At 29.7% G+C, this 19863-nt stretch overlaps 2 protein-coding genes across 2 annotated transcripts; both read right to left on the bottom strand.

Annotated features, from left to right (window-relative positions):
• Window positions 1-2159: 2159 nt before the first annotated feature.
• LOC126678846 (putative respiratory burst oxidase homolog protein J) lies at window positions 2160-11509 on the bottom strand. Its single transcript, XM_050373761.2, has 14 exons — window positions 10947-11509; window positions 10404-10566; window positions 10285-10333; window positions 9496-9609; window positions 7841-8650; window positions 7148-7243; window positions 6945-7060; window positions 6753-6855; window positions 4508-4605; window positions 4263-4431; window positions 3657-3773; window positions 3453-3581; window positions 2837-2915; window positions 2160-2461 (listed from the first exon to the last, which is right to left on the bottom strand). Exons 1-14 carry the CDS (start codon window positions 11419-11421, stop codon window positions 2352-2354), a joined length of 2628 nt encoding a protein of 875 aa, XP_050229718.1. The 5' UTR covers window positions 11422-11509; the 3' UTR covers window positions 2160-2351.
• Window positions 11510-11879: 370 nt separating this feature from the next.
• LOC126678856 (putative respiratory burst oxidase homolog protein H) lies at window positions 11880-19638 on the bottom strand. Its single transcript, XM_056104276.1, has 14 exons — window positions 19003-19638; window positions 18344-18506; window positions 17091-17139; window positions 16855-16968; window positions 15609-16415; window positions 15207-15299; window positions 15000-15115; window positions 14791-14893; window positions 14199-14296; window positions 13605-13776; window positions 13395-13517; window positions 13059-13187; window positions 12353-12431; window positions 11880-12116 (listed from the first exon to the last, which is right to left on the bottom strand). Exons 1-14 carry the CDS (start codon window positions 19583-19585, stop codon window positions 12007-12009), a joined length of 2739 nt encoding a protein of 912 aa, XP_055960251.1. The 5' UTR covers window positions 19586-19638; the 3' UTR covers window positions 11880-12006.
• Between the last annotated feature and the right edge of the window lie 225 nt (window positions 19639-19863).

Raw genomic sequence — 19863 nt, 5'->3', positions numbered from 1 at the left:
TTTGTGTGATGGTAGAGGAGTTAAGGTCCAGGTTTGATTATCAGATAGAGCCTGTAGCTCAGCTTGCATAGCATGCTGCCAATGGACATGCTTGATGGCTTCATTATAACTTTTAGGTTCAGAAGTATTGTCAGTGCTGCAAACAAAGTGCTTGTGAGAAGGAGGTAGATTTGAATAAGAGAGAACAAAAGAGATATGAAGAGGTGTAGTAATTTGGTGAGAAAGAGATGAGGGAAGAGAAACCTGGTAGTCTTTTAGAAAAGAAGGTGGATGTATTAATCTAGTGGATTTTTTGAGAACATGAAATTCATTATCATGAAATAATGAAGTAGTTGGTGGAGAACAGTCCAGGGAATGCTATTATGTGAAGGGCTAGGAGATGATGGATTGAAAGAACTGAGAGTTGGAGTTTCTGGTAAAGAAAAGAGAAATGACATGCCTGTATTTGACATAGTCATAAAAGAGGGTGATTCAGAAAAAGGTTTTGAGAAGGGGAACATATGTTCAAAGAAAACTACATTCCTGGAAATATGGATCTTTTTGGTTTCCAAATAATATAGAATGAAGCCTTTTGTGTTTGGAGGAAACCCCAGAAAAACACATTTTATTGCTCTACTGTCAAATTTTATTCTATTAACATGAAAAGTACTAGCAAAACTCAGGCAACCAAAAACTTTGATATTTGCTAGTGATGGAGATGCATTGTAAAGCTTTTTATAAGGTGATTGTTCTTGAATGACAGGAGAAGGTATCATGTTAATCAAGTATACTGCATGCATAATACAATAGTTCCAAAAAGTCAATGCGAGTGAGGACTGAAACCTGTTGCTCTGGCCACATTAAGAATGTGTTGATGATTTCTTTCGACTGTGCTATTCTGCTCTGGAGTAAATACACAGCTTGTTTGATGTAAGATCCCATGGCTCTTGTAGAAATTAGATTGATCAAATTCTGCACCATTATATGTTCTAACAATCTTGACAGCTTTAGAAAATTGATTTTGAGCATATATGGTGAAGTCTTGTAAATGTAACCTTGCTTCAGACTTGTGCTTCATGAGAAAAACCTAGGTAAACCTTGAGTGATCATCAACTATTGTCAAGAAATACCTATAACCATGCATGGAAGTAACAGCAAAAGGTACTTGTATTAGTAATTTTACATTTATGTGGTCCTTCTATTAGAGCGTGTGCACAAACGCGTTTAACGATGTTAATTTTACGTACGAAACTTATTCTTAAGTCCATGTACTATTACTTTTTATTTTAGTTAGTTCTTATCAAACTTTTTACATTTAATGATTTCTTGAATCACTATTTAATTGCGAATAATTTTATAAACTCCTCCTTCGAATTAAAACCCACATTGTGAATCATAAACTCTAACTTCGATTGAAACCCAAAATAACAATTTCAGAAACCCCTACTTCGATTTACAAACCAATTTAATTACAAAACCTAGCTGCGATAAATAATTGCACGAATGTAATATGAAAATTAATAATTGTGTTAAAATATTTAATTGTTTAATTTAGTAGGTCAATTATGGGTGATACACATTTAAATTATTTGATCCATACTTAACTTAATTATTTTAAATAAGAAAAATATTATTCATATAAAAACGGTACGTTTAATTTTTTATTTAAACAAATTAAATATGGGTTATATCAATATGTATATTTAAATATGGTTTCAAAGTTGAAGTTTATAAAATTATTTAAACTTATTTTTATAAAATTATTCGTAATTAAATAGTGTTACATGGAATAGTTAAATGCAAAATTTTTGATAGGGACTAATTAAAATAAAAAGTAATAGTACAGGGGCTTAATAATGAGTTTTGTACGTAAAATTAACGTCGTTAAATGCGTTCGTGCACATGCTCTAACGGAAGGACCACAGAATTATAAAATTATTAGTACAAGGATTAATTAAATTTAAAAAAATCAATAGAGACTAACTAAAATAAAAAGTAATAGAATAGGGACTTCAGAATGAGTTTGGCCATATTTTTATGATTTCTTTACATGCATTTTATAAATACAAAAGTCAGTGTAGCTAATTTTATTTTATAAAATTATGAATTAAATTATCAAAATAAGCCAAATTGAGTTTATATAATTTTGTTTCATAAATTAATGTACGGAAAATGATCGCTTAATGCTAAAATGATAATGTGACAAAAGCACCTCTATTCAAAACCGAAACTAGATCAACATCTAAAATTCATATGAAATTCTAAAATACATGTTAAGTTTAAATACCTATTTTTGCAAAAGCTAATTGCAAGAAATTTCTCTATACAAATTAAAATATTTGCACTAGGAATCAATGTATAAATTGCCACCTTTAGAAGTTTTCCTTGTGGAAATGGAATCTAGTTGTTGAATGTAAGCTGAATTCTTGACAAAGTTTCTTTAATGGCTTCGCAAGAGTTGCACTTCCGCAATAGAACACCCCTGTAAATAAAAATGTAAAAAATAAAATAAAATATGATATCGCAAATATCCGATTACAACATAAACTCAATATAACCTGAAATCACGAAGAAAAAAAACTTTTTGTTGTTTGTAACTTGAAGTTCAATGTTTATAATGAAATAAATTAATTTTTTTTACTAAAATAAAATGAATAAAGAGTCATTGCGGTTCTTAAATTTGTATGTCATTTTACTAATTAACTCATGTTTAATAATTTTAATAAAAAATGAGCAATATTCTTAAATTTTAGGTCAATTAACCCAAAAATTGTACTATATATATATAGTTAAGTTCAATCAATAACAGTATGATTGATTTGCAATTTGAATAATAGAATTCGTCATCAAGAGTTACCTATGCGTGAAGATGGATGATCATTTGTCAGTTGGGACAATACTTTTCTCCAGTTTGGTCTTGCAAAATGTGTTCTTATCTGCCATCATTTCAGAGTACTTTATATACATAATGTAATCAAATTGTAAGAATTAGAATTAAACGATTTTATTTAGTAATCTATTAAAATAAAGGTTTAATTATGCAAAAAATCTAAACATGGGCCGTTATTATCACTATTAGCAACATAATTTGATTTGAAAGAAATTGTTTTAATTATAACCAAATTATCTCAATGAAAATAATCATATAAAATTTCAGTTCTAACCAAACTATCTCAATGAAAATAATTTTATATAATTTCAGTGATGTGACAGTCAACCAATAGTTGTTTTTCCTTATGTCATTTTTCGGTTCAATTGGATAAATTTGACTATAACAAACAACTATTTAAAGGATTGCCACGTAAATATAATTGGCTCAATCGGTTTATGGGGTGAAATTAACTGCATTCAAAACTAAGTTGTACATAATTGAAAATAATTAAAAATTTGATTAGAACTAATAAAAGCGGCAAATATTTATAATTTTGAAGTTATTATGCGTAAATTAAATAAAAATGCAACCGTTAACGTACCCGACTTTCAGAAACTATATCCATGCCATCCTTTGCATGCTGCAATTTTTGGACCATGGCAATAAGTGCTGATCTGGCATCACCCTCTTCATATACACTTGTCAAGTAATTGTGCATTTCAATTACATTCTGATAAACAATCAATTCAATTAGTTTGATTAATTTTAATTTAAATTTTATATTTGAAGGAAAAAAAATGCTCACATTCTGATCAAAATCAGCAAGATCATCCATAACACCTTTAAACCATTCAAATGAGCTTTGCTCTCGAGTTACCCAATAAAAATATGCTCTTTCTGGACCGTTTCTTGCTTCTGGATCCTGCATTCAGCAATAAATTATCAGCCGAATTCATTTTCTAATGAACTAATTAAAAAAAAAGTTATAATATTTTCGTTAAATAAGGACTAGTTTGTCATAAAAATAACTTAAGATATTGAATTGTATTAAATGCAAATAAAATATAAATACGGAAAAGAAATAAATTAAAATTTGAATACCAACAATAATTAGAAATAGGGAAAAGGGTCGTTTATACCCTTAAGGTTTGCCTCCAGGATCAAACAAGCCCTCAACGTCCGGAAAGGTTCAAATATGCCCCCAACGTCTTGAAAAATGAACAATCAGGCCCTCCAATTTTGACAATCAGGCCCCCAACGTTTTATTTGTAAGTCAAAATGAGGGCCTGGTTGTTCACTTTTTAAGACGTTGGGGGCATATGTGAACCTTTCTAAACGTTGAGGGCTTACTTGATCCTTGAGGCAAACGTTAAGGGCATAAATGACCCTTTTCCCTTAGAAATATACTCACTAGATTAAGGTCAGCTGAATGGTGTCGTTTCATATGATAAAGGAGATCCTTAACAATGCTAATAAAAGGGGTTGCTCCAATTCCTAGACCAATAAGCAATAATATATCAAATTTGCTATAGCTTTGAGCCGGTGCTCCATATGGCCCCTTTAGAGCAATATTTGGAAATCTGCCCAAAACAAATATCAAAATTTAATGTACACATTTTATGTTAAAAACTATATATTATAATTTGTAGTACTCACGTTGCTTGTATTTCACTATAGTTTTCATTTGATAATGCTCTTGTTTCTATTCTGACCAGGTTACCTCTTTTTGGGGTAGTAACTGGGGGGCCACAAACCTGAAAATGATAAACATAAAAGTTAATTGGATGAACCAATTTTTAGGGTAACTCAATTTTACTATCACTAATCTTTTCTGTTTTTTTATTTCAGTCACTAAACTATATTTTTTTCAATTATTAAACTTTCATTTTACTATTTTTAGCCAAAAATGCTTAGCTGGCAGCCGAAAATTGACATATGGCAACCGGATTTTGTTAGGTAAATTTTCGGCTAAAAAAATTAATTTCGGCTACCAGCTAAATATTTTTGGCCGGAAATTATTAAAATGAAAAAATTGAAAGTTTGGTAATCAAATAGAATATAAAAATAGTTTAGTGACTGAAATAAAAAACTCAAAAATTCAATAACCTTTAGAATCAATTATCCCAATTTTTAAGTTCTTATAATTACGAATTTGATCTTATTTTGTAATTGTAAAACAATTTCTACTAATTGATGAGACACTAATTGGCATTGGGTTAAGAACTTTTTGGGTGGTACTAAATTTTAATTTTATATCTTAATTTAGTGCTAACACTTCATATCATATCAAAATATTACTAGAACTTAATTTTTATCTTCGACCATTATACACTTCACTTTTTATTATGGTACGGCGACTGGTGAAACTAGACCTACTCATGAGCCGAATTTGATGGACTTTATTGATTTTTATGTAAATCTAAGTCCGATCCAAGTCTGATCCGGACATCATATTTTTTATCCCAATGTAACCCTTATACTCTATAAATGCGGATTTGGATAGGACTGTTTCGGATTTACATAGAAAATTATACAAAAAAGCCTAAAACCGCCAATAAAACAGGCTTTTTTTAGAAGCGGGCCAGGCTTTGGACAGATAATTAGTGTCCAAACATGACCCTAGAGGGACGGACTTGGACAGGCGGGCTACATATTCAGGTCCATGAAACTAATATACCCAGGCCCATGAACCTAATGTTAAAATTTGCTATAACATTGATCTCTAGGTCATTTGCCATCTAATATTTTTTTTTTCAAAGTTAGAATCCATTAAAACAAGATTAAAGTACAATCAAAAGAGTCATATGAAAATTTTTAACAATATGATCTTTTCACTCTATTTTATCAAAAATTTAATAAACAACAAAGGAATCAAGCAAAATTAATTAATCGAAAATGAGAAGACTCAAGTCGTGGATCTCGCTAAGATTGCCAACTTCGGCCACAAACGATGGAAATCTATTAATTCTTACAAAACTGATTTAATTATGACTACAGTAACAATTGAATGTGCAAAGTTATTTAGAAGAGTTGGTGATTGAGATGCTATATGGTTGAAATAAATTAATTTGGAGAATATTAAAGCGATTTTAAAAAAAATTGGATAAATTTTCAGTGAATTGGTCAAATTGAGATAAATTTATAACTTTTGAAAGGTTTTAATAAATTTACTAAAGGTAAAAAAATATTAGCTTTATAGAACTATTAGGCCCCACTTAAAATAAATCCAAGTTTTGTTACCAAATTAAATCGACTTAAGTGGTAATTTACCCCCTCAATTTGTAAGCAATGGGCAATTAACATATAAATTAATTTTATGGGCAAATTAGTCATAAACTTGGTAATTATGGGTTAATTAACCTTATTTGGGCAAATTAGTTTACAAGTTAAGGGGACAAATTGTCAATTTAGGGAACAATTGACTTATAAGTTGAGTGGGTAATTTGCTAAATTGGATTAATTGCCCATAATCAATTAGTTCGTGATTATTTTTCCCATAAAATTAATTTATATGTTAATTGTTCATTACTTACAAGTTGGAGGGACAAATTGACATTTAAGTCAAATTAAATCATATGATAAAAAAAATTGGTACCATTCACTCTTTAACCCAGTTAGCATGAATCTGATTATATGTAATACAGTAGATAATACTATGTGTAATGAACTTCTCAAATCTGCTTTAAATTATGTAATACTAATACTTTTTAAATGTGAAAATAAAATAAAACTTAAAATGGATGCATAAATAAAGCTCCCTAATTTATAAGTGAACTTAAAACAGATGCATAACTATTAATTTTTTAAATTGGTTTAAAAATATCAGCAACAAAAAATTTGCGATAAGGTAAAAATATTTGGACTTTTGAACTATTTAGACCTTAAAAGTATTTGTAGGTACCTTTTCAAATCTGTTTTTGAGCTCTCTTGTCCAATCTCCCAATGTCCGAATATGGACACTCAAATAATCATCTCCTGGTGCGGAAGTAATGGAAAATGGATGCCTGCAATTTAAAGAATTCCTAAAATTAATAAATATACAACATAAATATTTATTTAATAAATGGTTAGTAAAAAGAGTTCATGAATTCACCATTCGAATTTTGAGATATCGCGACACTTAATAAATATATACATTCCGCTTTTATATCTAAATCCTGGAGGTTTAGTCAAGTATAATGCTAGAACATTTCCCGAGTATATTACTGCCTGCAAATAATAATAAAATTTAATCTGAATTGATTGAAAAAATTATTTATTAAGAAGATAGATACTTTAATTATAAATAATATGAACCTTAACGACATCTACTTGATGATTATGTTCATATCGCGAAATGAGCCTTTCGAAAATTGCATATAATAATACCGGAAAAAGAATGTACATCCATGTCTGCAACAATAAAAAGAGATAATTAATAATTTGAAATAGTTAAAAGGAAAAAGTGTGCTTTTTATTGGACTAGTTCTTACTTATAATTTCATAGTACTCCTAATGCCGGATTAAATATCTAAATGGCACCTAAGCTCTTTGGCATGTTTAAAATTGATACCGGAACTTCAATTTACATCTTTTTGATAATATACTTGTAGTTTTTGTTTCAGTTGAAAGTATCTTTGTATATTTCGATCAAACTAAACTGACATGATATACTCGTCTGAAACATTTTATTAGAATATATTATCACAATAAATGTCATATTGTCACGTTCTTCGATTTGTAGCTTCTAAAACAATATATGATCTAGTAGTATATTTTAAAATTATGTTCCGGGTATGATTTGACACGTCAACTTAATTTTGTCATTAAGTAAAATACTTTCCTCTTAAGTAAAAGTTACAAACCAACATTTAGTTGCCGATTTGAAATATATAATAAAATTTATGTACCATTCTAGTATTTAATCCAAAAACGTCCCAAATACACCTAGCTAAAGCTCATAAATCATAATTAGTAAAGGTATAGTATAGCTCATAAAAATGTACTTACCGATTTCATATACCAAGGTCTCAGAAAAACTAGAAAGTATCCATGTATAACTATCAGAATATATGCCAAAACAAGCAAATGATGCGCATACCAAAAGGCATTAAACCCTGCCAATCTTTGAAACGGCCCCGGTAAATTAATCGCATTTCGTCGAAAAGAATGTGTCGCGAGAATATACACGTATCCCATAATAAATACGAGTAAGAATCCAGTTATGTTCGCTTTAGTAAGAAACAAGTCTCCGTAACTTGGTTGGTTATAATCGGTCATATCTCCAACTAGCACCATGAATTTTCCTTTCGGATACGAGCTAATCCGAGGATAATTGCAAGTCAAATGCACCACCGCATGAATAAGACTAGCAATCATAATAAATATGGCTACGATCTTGTGAAAATTTATATTATCGTCGAAAGGGATGAATTTTCCGAGAATTGTAGATCGGAGTCTAGTAAGTGTTCTTCGGCAAACCGGAATAAGAATAAGCGCCATGTTGAACTTTAGGACTTCTCCGGCGGCTTTCGCGATACAGACACAATAGCCTGTGATTTTGAAAATTGGCGAATCCTCGAAAGTTCTAAATTTCCAGAGAATTAGGATGAGGTTTATGGCTAACCAAGCTGCTAGAGCCCAAATTCTCATCCAATTTTCGTAGACGAATTCTTTTGATAAATTGATGTATTTGCTGACTGGATATCTATATTTTCTGGGGATCATGGCTTTGGTAAGATTTTGTGTATTTCTGTCTGATTTGTTGACATTCTCATCATTGTTTACTAGTCCTATTAGTAGAATTTCTAGCTGCCATAGCTGTTCAACATAAAAATGTCAGTATACATTTTGAGATGTTTTGCACGAAAATAAAATTACAGAAATAAAAAAAATTAATTAATTAATATATCTAAAATTATGATGAAATTGATAAATATATACTTTTTTTTAAAAAATTTATGCCGATTTGGTCCATTGATTTTATGATTTGTGTCGATTATATCAAAGCAGTAAAAAGAAAAGATGAAGACCCGAACTCATAAAAAAATAACTATACTTTAGTCCTTTCAGTTAGTTTAGTGACAAAGTAGTTCAAATTGGAAAAGAAATTATAAAAAAATTATCCATTCAATTTTATCAGAATTGTTAAGTTATTATAAAATATCTTATGAATTTTTATGTTATTATCAAAGCAATTATATATTTCTTCACTAAATTTGGACTAATTTATTATGAAAAATAAATAAATTATCGAATTGTAATTTATTTTTATCAATTGCACCCATCATTTTTTATTTGTTATTTAGATATAATCGCATGAAATATAAAATTGTTGGATCAAACTATCATTTTTTTGATTCGTGATATGTTTGTTATTAATTATTCAATTTTTTTCAAACAAAGAAGGTCCGTACTAGAAATGGATTAAAAAAAATAGAGTATCAATATAGAGTATCGAAAAGTTCTAAATATTTAAAAAAGTACTTGTCGATCTAGATAGCACGGACACTTCATTTAATCAATGTTTTTTATTTTGAAAATGTGTTGAAAATCTTGAAATAATACCGTTTTGCCGTGTTTATGTCTAAGTGTTCTATTTTTTCGTGTGCGTGTCCATGACGCACTACTTGCACATTAAAATGAATTACATATTGATTACTTACCTCTATATAACCAAGATGATCAGGATCGAGCTCTTCCATGATTAAAGATGCATATGAGTCTGCTTGTGTCTTCAGATTCGTTAGCTTATTCGCAGAGGCACTCAACAATATAACCTGCATTTTCAGTCATGTCTTGTCTGAGAGTTGTTCAAATATATATTGTAACCATCTCCCAAAATACTAAAAATGACATATTTTTACATCAAAATATAATAGGCACTTACAATATTTTCATATCCAATATTTGTTGGATATTGATTCTCAAGGTACCTAAACTATCATTTTATTTCAATTTAGTGATCAAATTTTGATTCGTTTTACTTTAGTCTCTAAACTTTGATTTCATTTTAACAAAAAAATCTGCCTAAAATCGCGTAAGCGACAATCAATTTTTGTTTATTGTTTTTCTGAAAATTTGTCACGTATATATAATTTTATTTCAATGGCATATTTTTATGTTTACGTGATAAATTTTCATACAAAAATAAATAAAAGCTCTCTGTCGCGTATATATTTTTGCCCGAAAAACCTTCCATTGGAATGAAATTAAAGTTTAATGGCCAAAATGGAATGAATAAAGGTTCAGTCATCAATATGGATTAAGAATTTACCTACTATGAGAAGCAATTCCTAATAATTGATTATTATTTTTAACTTTAAAAAATAGTTTGATCTTGATATTTTTCTCCAATTCCCTTTTATACTGTTATTATCTTTTATATTAAATAGAAGTTAAAATAATCTTATAAAATAGAAAATATTACAAATATTTTTCTACGAACTTTTTACCTGTTTAACCTCTTCTTCTGATAGCTTTCCATCTCCATCTTTGTCACACCTGCAAGAAATAACACACACAATTGTTTAACATGTTCATAATCAAAAACTGTGTCTTAAAAATTTCTTACATGTCAAAGAAAATCTGTAATCTAGCATCAAGATCTTGTCTAGTCATATCTTCCCAAAACAACTTCAATTCGTCCTTCGAAATTCCATTTTCGGTGCATATGTTTTTCCGCCTTGCAATCGCATCGAATATTCCTTCCGCGAATTCCTTCGAATCTCCCAATCCTGTAAGATCAAAACAAGTTCATACTTCAAGAGTTCTTCCTTCGATTTTGGAAAAATACATAGACTTGGTTAAATATTTTAAAAATTATCCAACTATACTACTTTTATAGAATGGTTACCGAACGTTCAATTTATTACATTATGGTAGCACAATTTTCATTTTTTAGAAAATACAAAACATTAATTCAGGCCAATTTTTTCCTATATGACTGACGAATTATCAATGTGTCACATTGGCATACAAATTGTCATATAGGTAAAATGTCGTATAAATTGATCGTAACCAGAACGAAAATTGGATTATCAAAATATAACAGATTCACTGTTCCATAAAAAGGTATATAGAATGAGAAAGAATTAATAAAGCTGTAATAATTCACCAATACAAAGTCCGAATTTGTCCCTCGAAACTCTGTTGTTTTCGGCAAATTGATAAAAACGTTTCTCAATAGATCTCCAAGCTTCCGTTTCTCTTCCTGTAACTGTTCTATCAAGAAACCTGAGATTATTAAGCCCTCTTACAGCAGTAGATTCTGTTCTTTCGATTTTTCGCGGCGGATTTGCACCAAATCTACGAGTCGGAATTTTCCTCAATGTAGTGCTCGTAGTTTTCCATAGAGCCGAACCAAAATTACTAACAATTCTTCCTGAACTAAATTTTCCAAGATTTTCCGGCTGCGTTTCGCTATTATTATTAGTACCCGAACCGGAAGATTTTTTGCTGACATGACGTGAACTTTGATTATGGAAGAATGTGTTCCGGTTGGAACCTTGATCGTTGATCGGAACGTCGGCCATTTTTTCGACCTGAACGTTTTCAAGAATCCATCTTCTTGAATCTCCTGGTTTTGTCATTTCTTGAACTATAGTTTCTCTCTTCACTTGGCCAAGAAATTGTATAGAGAGATAATGAAGGAGAGAGTGTGGAATTTTAATGATTGAATTAGAGAAAGAGAGAAATTTTAGTACAAACGTTGAATGGTTAAATTGGAGTGGAAAAATAGAGGAAAATGTTTCAATTAGTTTTCTAAACTTAGAAATATTAATCTAATTAATTATTTTATTTAAATAATTATATTTTACATTCAATCGGTACTAGAAGTTGGAGAGCTGTAAAATTTTGTATTTAAAATACGTCAAGCATAGTAAGAAATTACAATTTACATTCAATTGATACTAAAAAATTTATTGTTAGATTTTTAATTTAAAATACGCCGCGCATAAAAAGATATAAAATTGTGAGAAATTAGACATCAGTATGAAAGAATTATACTAGATTTACATCTAAATTTATATGAAATTCTAAGGTGAAGGATAAATTTATATACATAATGGTTCTTGTTGTGGATACATCAAATATTAAGGGGGTAAAGAATTTGGGGAAGTAAAATTAATTGCAATATTTCTCTACCAAAATTTGTGTGCATATATTGCTATTATTTAGAAGTTTTCTTTGTGGAAATGGAATCGAGTTGTTGAATTTAAGCTGAATTCTTGGCAGAGTTTCTTTAGTGGTTTGGCTAGTGTTGCACTTCCACAGTAAAATACACCTGTAAAAAATAAAATGTTGTAATTACAATCCTTTTTCTTATGATAAATTTAATAATATATTATTTTCCATTCTAAAATATATGTGTAGTTGTTAAAAAATAAATGTGTACTTTTTTAAAATTATATAATCTACTATTTGTTATTTTTTTATTTGCCTAGACATTAAATAAATATTAAATATTATAAATAATAATTTAATATAAAATAGAGATAAAATAATAAAATTATAACCTACCTATCCGTGACGCTGGATGTTCATTGGTCAGTTGAGACAATACCTTTCTCCAATTGGGTCTTGCAAAATGTGTTTTTATCTGCCATGCACACACTCTTGGTTAAAGAAATTTCAAGTAGCTATACCATTATATATAACAATATAAAAGAATTCGTCAAACAGAAAATATGAACTTTTTCTAATTAAATTAAAACAGTTTATATTCTATATTTTCTTGTATCCATTAATTAGTACAAAAAAGAATTTTAAAATTAAATTAAATTAAAATTTATTATTTTTTATTGATTAAAATTCCATGCGTAAATTTATGGTGCTTAAATGTATTAATTATTTGTGTAAAGGGTCATTTTTGTTTCTCAATTTGTTACTAAGAATTAAATAACTTACTCTCATCTATTTTAATCAATTAAGACAATATTATACTTGTTTAGATCAATTAATGACAATACTCCTTTTTTAGGTCAATTAAAGATAAAACTGTATCATCTCAATCCCTAGACGTATTCATATTTTATAATTTTGTTTTTAATTGATCATAAAATAAAAAATATTATTCTTAATTAATTAAAATAATTAAAAATAAATTATTTGACTTTAAGTTATAAGTTCAGAAACCAAATTGACCCTTTCTCCTTAAATATTTCTAACTAAATTGGCTATGATAAATAAAACTATGACTGATCTGATTAATAAAATTGATACCTACCTTACTTTCAGAAACTATATCAATTCCATTCTTGGCGTGCTGCAATTTTTGCACCATAGCTATAAGTGCTGACCTGGCATCCCCTTGTTCATATACACTAGTCAAGTAATTGTGCATCTCTATTACATTCTGATAAACATCGTCCAGTAATTAATTAGTTAGTTCAATCCATTAGCATCATAAATTGGTATAAACTATTAAGTTACGTTCGAATTTGGAACAAAATTAAAATTCCGGTACCATTTCGATACAAATAAAAGTCTTGATATCAAAATGGATTATATAATGAAAAATTGGCACCACGTAAAGAAATGGTTAAATATGAAAGAAACTCACATTACGATCAGAATTTGCAATATCATCCATGACACCCTTAAACCATTCAAAGGAGCTTTGTTCTCTAGTCACCCAATAAAAATATGCTCTTTCGGGACATTTTTTCGGCGACTCCAACGGTTCCTGAATTAATCATGAATAAATAATCAATATTCACCCAAACTAATTTTCCGAAATGAAATTAAAGTCATGGACGTTGGACCGACTTACTGCTGGATTACGGTCGTTGGTTTCGTTTCTTCTGATGTGATAAAGGAGATCCTTGGCAATGCTAATAAATGGAGTTGCTCCAATTCCTAAACCTATGAGTAAGAGTATATCAAACTTGCTATAACTTTGGGCTGGTGCTCCAAATGGCCCCTTCAGAAGGATTGATGGGAATCTGTCGTAAGAATAGAGTTTCCGTAAGTGAAATGAATCATAATGGCTTGACGGAGGGATATAATTGAATCCAGTCTGGTCGAAACACAGTTAAGTTCAAGTTCGACTCGATTTTAAAATTAATGATTCTATATTTTTTAATTGAATTAGATCGAGTCTTATGTTATGAGTTTGAACTCGAGTTCAGTAGAATAGCTGAAATTGAATTCGACACAACTTTACTTGATTTTATATGTAAAAGTTTTTAAAATTAAATTTTAACTTGAAAGTATAAATTAAATTGATGAAAAATTAATTAGGCTTGCGAATCTGTCGAATCAAGTACCTTGATATTCAAATTCAATTCAAATAGCTCAAACTCGAGTTGAATCGGGTCGGTTTCGAACAATTTTTCAGTCTTAAATAATATAAAATTTCACTCACGTTGCTTGTATTTCATTATAATTTGCTGTTGACAATGTTTTAGTCTCAATTCTCATTAGTTTTCCTGAAATTGGTGTTCTAGGTGGGGGATCACATACCTGAAAATAAAACAAACAAACAAATAATTAAAGCATTAAAATGTCAAACTATATCAACAAATTTAAATTTTATTTTTGGCTTTCTGAGAAGTACGGTAATTGAAAAATGGCAGAAACACTCATTTGTTATACTTTTAAAAAAATTAAAATACTAATGTAAAAGAAATAAAAGTTTAGATACTCAAATAGTATATTTTAAAAAGTTGAGACATCACTGGTGTAATTTATCCTAATAAGAATCTCATATTCTATGAAAATTTATGGAGATCCCGAATTCATATCTCCACACGACAAAATCATTCCATCTAGATGTGAATTTATCATTTTTATGACGGACGTAAGGAAATAAGCTACTCCTTATTGTATTACCGTAAATTTGATGTTCCGACTCAATTCGGCTCTTTCGTGGTCCGGACACATTATATATGTCGATTTTATGTGAAAAGGAAAAAAAATTAAACCATGGATAAAAAAAATACTAGTTGTGAAATTACTCTTTCAAATCTGCTTTTAAGCTCTCTGGTCCAATCTCCCAATGTTCGAATATGAACACTCAAATAATTATCTCCCGGTGCTGAAGTGATAGAAAATGGATGCCTGCACCAAATTATATGCATTTATGGAATAATTTTTGATTTGAAAACACAACTAATTACAAGATTATTCGATAATAAAATTACATATATTAGATATGAATACTCACCATTCGTATTTCGAAATATCGCGACACTTGATAAAAATGTACATCCCACTTTTATACTTGAATCCTGGAGGTTTAGTCATGTATAGTGTCAGGACATTTCCTGAATATATTACTGCCTGCAATTGATTTCAGAATTGTGCCTGAATTAGTTTCATTACATTTATAGTTTAATTTCCAATTGAAAGATTAACCATTAGTTATGCAAACCTTAAGAACATCGACTTGAAGGTTATGTTCGTATCGCGAAAATATTCTTTCAATTACATAAAATAAAACCGGAACTAGAACGTACATCCAGGTCTGCAAAAACGAAAAAAAAAAGAGGTATTAGGTACAACTCAACAAATAGATAGACCATTAAAACTAACAAATAGACTAATTGTGCATGTGTTTTGGTTAATTACCGATCTCACAATCTTAAAAAAGGGTTAAAAACCCTAAGTAATACAAAAAGTTTGCTCTATGTTTCACTTTAATATCAAAACTTCAATTCTTACAATAAATCATACTGAAAGTTTAACTTTTATTCAAAGTCAAAATACTTTTAATTTTCAAACAATAAATAAAGTGACGATTGGTGATAATATATTCTTATAAGTAAGTACATACCGTTTTCTTATACCAAACTCTTGAAAAAATCAGGAAGTAGCCATGTAAAATCAGGAGAATATACGCCAAAACAAGCAAATGATGTGCATACCAAAACGCATTAAACCCTGCCAACCTTTGAAATGTTCCCGGTAACTTTATAGCATTTTTCCGGAACGAATGTGTTGCGAGCGTAAACGCAAACCCCATAATTAACACCATCAAAATCCCCGTTATGCCTACCGTAGTATGCAACAGTAGCTCTCGATACGTCGGTTGGTGATGATGTAACAATCGTCCCAATACCGCCATAAATTTCTTTTTAGGGCACGAACTCAGTAGCGGAAAATTACAAGCCAAATGCGCGAAAGAATGAATAACACTCGCAATCACAATAGCTACCGCAATTATTTTATGAAAATTAATATTATCGTCGAAAGGGATGAATTTTCCTAAAATTGTCGACCGGAGTTTCGTAAGTGTTCTTCGACAAACCGGAATAAGAATAAGCGCCATATTAAATTTTATGGTTTCGCCCGAAGCTTTCGCTAGACAGACACAATAGCCTGTGATTTTGAACATTTGTGAGTGCTTGAAATGTTCGAATTTCCACATGAAGAGAAATGCATTCATTGCTAACCAGGCGGTGAGAGCCCAAATTCTCATCCAATTTTCGTAGATAAATTCAGTGGTTAAATTGAGGTGTTTAATGATGGGAGTTCTGTATTTTTTGGGGATCATGGCTCTTGTAAGAGTTTGTGTTTGTAATTTCTTGACATCTTCGTCATTGTTTACCATTCCTCTTAGTAGAGTTTCTAATTGCCACATCTGTAAAACATAGAATTAAAAATTATTGATATGCAATTCATTTCATGCAAATCAAAAATCAGGAAGAAAAATGAAAAAATAGTTTCATAATATTTCAAATTGAAGCTAAGTCAGAGACCTACAGGAGTTAGGTGTTGGCGAAAATTTGATATAATCGAATAACCGATCTATTTAAGTTAATTCGTAAAAATTTGAGTTAATTCGGTTAGTTCAGTCAATTTGGTTTGTTTAATGAAACAATTGATTTGTTAATGGTCAAAAGTTCTAAAATTTTGGTTAAATTCCTGTCGATATGGTTTTATATATTTTAAGATTTTGGTTAATTCGGTCAGTTTAGTTAAATAAATAAAATAATTCAGTTGACTTGGCTTTGGTTAAATCAAACACGATTTTAATCGAACCGACCGTCTGGTCACCCCATAGAATTTATCGTGTTTACCTCGATATATCCAAGATGATCGGGGTCGAGTTCTTCCATGATTAAAGACGCATATGATTCTGCTTGTTTATTCAGATTCGTAAGCTTATTTGCAGAGGCACTCAATATAATAACCTGCAATTTTAATTATCACACATAAATATATTGAATTCTGAAATTAATTGGAAATTATGATACTTGACCAATTGAATTAGCTCGATTAGTACTACATAATGTATATATTATAACCTTTTTACCTCCTTCACCTCCTCCTCTGATAGTTTTCCATCTCCATTCTTGTCACACCTATAAAAAAAATCATTATGTGAGTTACAAACTTAATTGATATTAAATCTTTATCCTATATTTCGAGTTGATAACAATATTTAACTTATTTCAAAATAGCGGGTAATGAATCCCTACAGCCATTGAACATTCATTTTTTTATTTCAGCCATTAAACTTTCAATTTTTTCTTTTTGGTTATTGAATTTTTATTTTTATTTTTATTTTTCCGGCCAAAAATGTCTAGATGGCAGCTAAAATTTGACAAATTATACTGGGTTTTAGTAGTTTTACTTTCAAAATTTGTCAAACATGCATAATTTTAGTTTGAAAATAATTTTAGGCCAGATTATGAATACATGACAAGTTTTCAGGTACAAAAATATAAATTCAGACTGTCAGTTAAGCATTTTTGGCCGAAAAAACCAAAATGAAAAAAAGTTTAAACTTTAGTAACTAAAAAAAATTTCAAGTTTAGTGTGTGAAATGAAAAAACTTAAAATTTTAGTCTTTTAGGATCGATTACTCTAAAATAGCATTAAAATCTTATTTTTTTTTACGGTAAAAATACTTCAAATAATTCATATCAAAATGAGTTAATAGACAATTTGTTTTAATATATTCTAAAAATATGTTTCACTCTATCGCCATATCATATTAAGATGCAATGAGTCACGAACACCTAAATAACAATTGATTCTTAAACAAATTAGGCTAACATCTCTAAGGTATACCATAATTAACAGTTTGGTATCCCTTGTTTCAAAAGTCTACTTAATGGTATCTCTGTTTTATTCCGTTAACTGAGAATTTTTTTTGTTAATTTGAGGGACCAAATCGTTTAACGGATTAAAACTCGGGTACTAAATTGTTTAAAAGTGAGGGACCAAATCGTTATATAAAATTAAAAGTGAGGGACCAAATCGTTCGCAAAATTAAAGGTAGGGTACCAAATCGTTTATAAATAAGTGTCGAAATTAACGGAGGGACCTAATAGTTAATGAAATTAAAACTGAAAAACCATTAAATAAACTTTTAAAACAAGGGGTATCAAACTATTAATTATGGTATATCTCAGAGACCTTAACATAATTTGCTCTTGATTCTTTGTATTACTTTGGTACGAATTGAAATTTCTGACCAAATTGAAATGTAAAATGAAAGTTTGGTACCTTTAAAGCTATCTAGTTCAAATTGAAGAACTAAAATTGGTTTAAAATGCTTACATGTCAAAAAATATTTGTAGTCTAGCATCAAGATCTTGTCTAGTCATGTCTTGCCAAAACAACTTCACTTCATTCTTTGTTATTCCATTTTCAGTGCTTATATTCTTTCTCCTTGCAATTGCATCAAATATTTCTCCTGCAAATTCTTTCGATTCTCCCAATCCTGTAAAATCAGAAAAAAATATTCCAAATTTCAGATTTAATTATTGGTTCTGCAAAGACGACGGGTGTAATTGAATCAAGTCAAATCGAGACAATATCAATTGTGAGCTTTAATCAGTTTTAAAATTTAAAGTTTAAAACTCGACTCGATACGATGGAATTTCATTTTAAAAGTTCAAACTCATGTTAATAGTTGAGATTTGAGATTCATAAAATTGAATTTTAATATAAAATAATATTATTATAGATATAATTATAACGGTATAAAGATAAATTAACTAAAATTCGATTAGACTCGTGAGTTTATCGAGCTGAATATTTTGACAATTAAAATCGACTCGGTAATTAACTCAAGTCGGTTCGACTTCGAGTTCGACTCGATATTAATCAAATTGATTTTACATCAATTTTGAGTAGCTCACGAGTTGACTCGACTCATTTGCATTTCCGAACAAACAAGAATTAATCAATAAATATATAAATGCATAAATATTTACCAATGCAAATTCCAAATTTGTCCCTGGAAAGCCTATCATCAACAGCAAATTGATCAAACCGTTTTTCAATTGACCTCCAAGCATCCCCTTCTTTCCCTGTAACTGTTCTATCAAGAAACCTGAGACTATTAAGCCCTCTTGCAGCAGACGAGGCGGTTCTTTCCATTCTCCGCGGCGGCCGCGGACGGGGCGGGCCGGCCGCTTGAATCGTAGAAATCACTCCAGTTTTCTTCAATACAGTGCTCGTAGTTCTCCTCAAAGATTCACCAATACTACTCGTACTTCTCCTCATAGATTGTCCGATATTTTTCGCATTTTTTCCAAGATTCCCCGAATGTTTTCCAAGATTTACCGAAGTGTTTTTTCCAAGATTTCCCGAATGCATTCCAAGATTTACGGACGTATTTTTCCCTAGATTCCCCGAATGCATTCCATAATTATTACCAACATTCACATTAATATGATCATTAGAACTTCTTGGTGGTAATAATGAGAAATTATTGATCGGAATATCAACCATCATTTTATGATCAATTTCTTGATTTTCAAGAATCCATCTTGATGAATCTCCTTGTCTTGTCATGATCAAAATTAATTAATTAAATTAATTAATTTTCTCTTCACTTTGTCAAGAAATTAAAGAGAAGATTCATATGTTAGTGAAAAGAGAGAAGAAATTTATTATTGAGTTGTTAAATTGTTAGGGAATAATATAATTATGTTAATGTAGCAATTAGTTTTCGATTAGTTTCCTAAATTTAGAAAAATCAGTGATATTTACAGCTTATAAGAATCATCAAAAGTACCTAAAGTTAAGTTTATGTACACTAAAATCAAACACATTATTTAGTTAGTTTTGTT

This window comes from Mercurialis annua, linkage group LG1-X, assembly GCF_937616625.2.
Source record: "Mercurialis annua linkage group LG1-X, ddMerAnnu1.2, whole genome shotgun sequence".
In the NCBI taxonomy this organism is placed as follows: Eukaryota; Viridiplantae; Streptophyta; class Magnoliopsida; order Malpighiales; family Euphorbiaceae; genus Mercurialis; species Mercurialis annua.
Note: the sequence above shows the minus strand (reverse complement) of the source record. Positions and strands in the feature narration are given on the sequence as shown.